This window comes from Crassostrea angulata, chromosome 4 (genome assembly GCF_025612915.1).
Source record: "Crassostrea angulata isolate pt1a10 chromosome 4, ASM2561291v2, whole genome shotgun sequence".
NCBI lineage: Eukaryota > Metazoa > Mollusca > Bivalvia > Ostreida > Ostreidae > Magallana > Magallana angulata.
Genome location: NC_069114.1, coordinates 32,762,781 through 32,766,162, shown reverse-complemented (window position 1 = coordinate 32,766,162; position 3,382 = coordinate 32,762,781). Strand labels below are relative to the sequence as shown.

The window sequence follows — 3,382 nt, the reverse complement described above, 5'->3', positions numbered from 1 at the left end:
ACTCGTGAAAGCATTCCTCTATTGTCACATACAAGTGCATGTGTACTCTTACTTTACACATGTCATGTATCGTTGCTTAAGTGAGGTCTAGCTATTACTATAACTATTGTTTTATTAAAAAGTTAGAGTCCAAAGAAATTTTAAGATATGTCATATCGAATAAATGTACCGTTTTTCTTAACTCGCAACAATTAATAATTGTTTTCAAGCTTTTTTTTTCGAGAGAAAAAAAATCAAAGAAGAAAAATATTTCCCTGCAAAAATTATTAAAACTTAACTCTTTGTTTAACATATTTTTGCAGGTGTTTTTTTTTTCCTGTTTAATCTTTTTTCTTTTTAAGATTACTTGACATTAATGTAATTTTATGTTTCTGTCTAACAAACATCACAATAAAGTTTCCTACAAAATACGATATTTTTTAAAGTAATCATTTTCAATTTTACAAGGAAAAGTTCCTTCGTAAAAAGTTTGCATTGCATAATGCTTAAAGACAACGTTCGACAAATCTTGTTCCTGCGATCAAGAATAGCTACCGCTTGTCCCAGAAAAAAAAGATTAACTTCAAATAATCATTCGATTTTATTTTGATAGTTGCTGGTAATATTATTTGTAGATGAAAAATATATGACACTCAATGTGAACGTTTAAACGACACGGTATTATCTTATTATGTTATAAATATTTATTGTAAAATATTTTGTATATTTAACATTGACCAATTAATGCGGTGAGGATAATGAGAAATGAAAATGTAAAAATATGTGTTTAATCATTTTTTAACAAAATGAATTGTAGAAGATCATCGTATTCATCGGTGAATTTGAAAATGTCTTGAAATAATAATTTAAAAAAGAGTCTTCGTCGATAAGGGTTTTTATGGAAAGTGTGTATGTATTTTAGATATTATTTATATTATTTAGTTAGATATTATATTATTTATTATTGCACAATAATTCATACATAATATGACGTCATTAGTCAGGCACAGGACTTGCGAATCATTAGATGGATTCTACCGGCTTCACCTCCAACTGACAATCAAAGATCACATAGTGACAAAGATGAGCTTCCGTACCCATACAATGTCGTGTGATGTTTACTTTCGCTTATCCATGACCAAGCGTCCTACATTATCAACTTCATTCTTCTACGCACACATTACACACAAAAAACGTTCTTACACAGGAAATCTTCTCGGTGGTGAGTTACAGAAGTTGTTTCTACTTTATTTTAAAATAAATAGAATTGCGTGATTACTCGACTTAGGTCGAGGAATTTATCGCCTGCAGTATTCCAACAGTCAGGTTTAAAAAAAATCTTTATAGATCTAGATATGTGTATGGTGTCTTGTTATTCTAGAATGTCAACTTTAATAAAAAATCAACTTTGCAACCTTAGCTTCTTCACAGTGTTTTTGAAATATGGTCACCCTAAAATGTCATTAAATTAAATGTGCCAACAAACGTAACGTTATATTTTACAAACATTTACTTCTAAATAGTTAAATCATCTCAACTTTTATATGATTTGTGTATTGATTACTAAAAGTGGTTTTTTTTTCAATTTTAACGATTGATTTGACTTCAAAAACGGACTGTACCCTAAAACAATGTCGGATAAGCATCAAATTTGTACATTTTTCAGACTGAAATGACAGCTAAGCTGAATTTCTACTGTGCCTGGTTTTGTCCCTTTGCTCAGAGAGCATGGATTGCTCTCCTGGAGAAAGGTGTGAACTTTGAGTACATCGAATATAACCCGTACAAGGAAAAAACCAAAGAGTTTCTCCAACTAAATCCCAGAGGATTGGTCCCAGTTATAGAGGTGAATGGCCAATCCGTCTATGAGTCTGACGTTTGTATTGAATTTATTGACGAATATGGCGGTCCCGCGAACAGGCTGCTTCCAGCTGAACCAATGGCACGTGCAAAGACGCGGATAATCTGCGGCTTCATATCCCGCGAAATAATCCCTGCTTTTTATGGTTTGCTATTAAAACAAGACAAAAACGCCCAGGAGAAAATAAAAGCAGCACTGTTGCATAATTTGAAGACTTTGCTTACATACAAACCGGATTCGACTCCGTTTTTCGGTGGTAACAAGTTGGGAATGGCAGACATTATGTTAGTACCTTTCGCCATGCGGTTCCCTTTGCTAAGTCATTACAGGGGATTTGTGATACCAGAAACGAGGGATTACGAGAGTTTTCACAGGTGGATGAAAGCTTGCAAAGAACAAACCTCGGTCATCAAGACCACCTGCGATATTGATAAAGCGATTATGGTTTACCAATCCTATGCCGACGGAACTGCAAATGTTAGAAGCAAGATCTAACAAGACTGTTAGCCTGAACCATATACCAGAGGGGTTCTTTTCGGAAACTTAATCGAATTTCATTACTTTTAGAACTCAATTTATGTCGAATTTTAAAACCTAGAAAAGTTCTTCGTTGATTTTTTGATTGTTTGGCTAATTTTTGGCAGTAAAAAGAAATTTTTTTTCAAACGACGAATGATCGAGTCTTGTTTTTTAAACATACGAAAAGAAAATGAGGTCAAGGATAGCTGGCAGATCATTCCAAAAATATAAGTTATTTGAGTTTCCAATTTTCTTTCATCTTTTATGTTACGATTAAAGCGTTCTTTGTACATGCATAGTTTGTGAATAAATTATGAAAACAAAAAGATAATGTTTTTGTTGTATCGATATAGATAACTAATAAGTTATTAAGTAAAGTGTGTTTTTTTTTCTCTACGGCGAGACAAAAATCAATTTCAGCCTGTCTTGCTGAAAGACAACGGACAAAGCAAAGCAGATTGGATGCGTATGATTGTTTCTACATTAACCTAAATTGCGAATGAGGTAGATATTATTATACATGCATTTCTTTGATTCTGATGATGAAAATAGTCTGTGTCTAACATGCATCCACTCTTAAACAAGACGTGATAACTAATTAATACAAGCAAAACAAAATGTAATAATCATTTTAGTCTAGACATTGTCAATTTCAATACAGTTGGGTAGACATGTACGTAAATGGTTAAAGTTACTCAATGTTCGATGGATACAGGTTATATATCTGCGTGAGAATATACTTATAGCTTAACATCGTTATTTGAGGTGAATATTGAGAATAAACATTAGAATACACAGTAAAGTGAAGAATTTACCCATGGACTGTTACTAGTATAGCATGTGGTGCAATCATCCGGTTCATCGTGTTGAGAAAAAAAAACACCTTATATCATAATTCATTAATCCTTAGTCCTACTTTAATCCTTGTGAAAACGCGCGCGTCAGGATCGTGGGTGAGATAGCAACATCGTGACATTGTTCAGTAATACAGAGATGATTTGCGTAGAAGTAAAAATGATGAAA

General features: G+C 32.9%; 1 protein-coding gene across 1 annotated transcript; it reads left to right on the top strand.

The window, feature by feature from the left end:
- The first annotated feature begins 1,048 nt into the window (after window positions 1–1,048).
- Window positions 1,049–2,679, top strand: LOC128180966 (uncharacterized). Its single transcript, XM_052849179.1, has 2 exons — window positions 1,049–1,201; window positions 1,646–2,679. Exon 2 carries the CDS (start codon window positions 1,652–1,654, stop codon window positions 2,333–2,335), a length of 684 nt encoding a protein of 227 aa, XP_052705139.1. The 5' UTR covers window positions 1,049–1,201; window positions 1,646–1,651; the 3' UTR covers window positions 2,336–2,679.
- The last annotated feature ends 703 nt before the right edge of the window (window positions 2,680–3,382 follow it).

What these genes read in the sequence shown, in the direction of transcription:
- LOC128180966 (XM_052849179.1), top strand. Translation starts at nt 1,652, where the DNA reads ATGACAGCTAAGCTGAATTTCTACTGTGCCTGGTTTTGTCCCTTTGCT.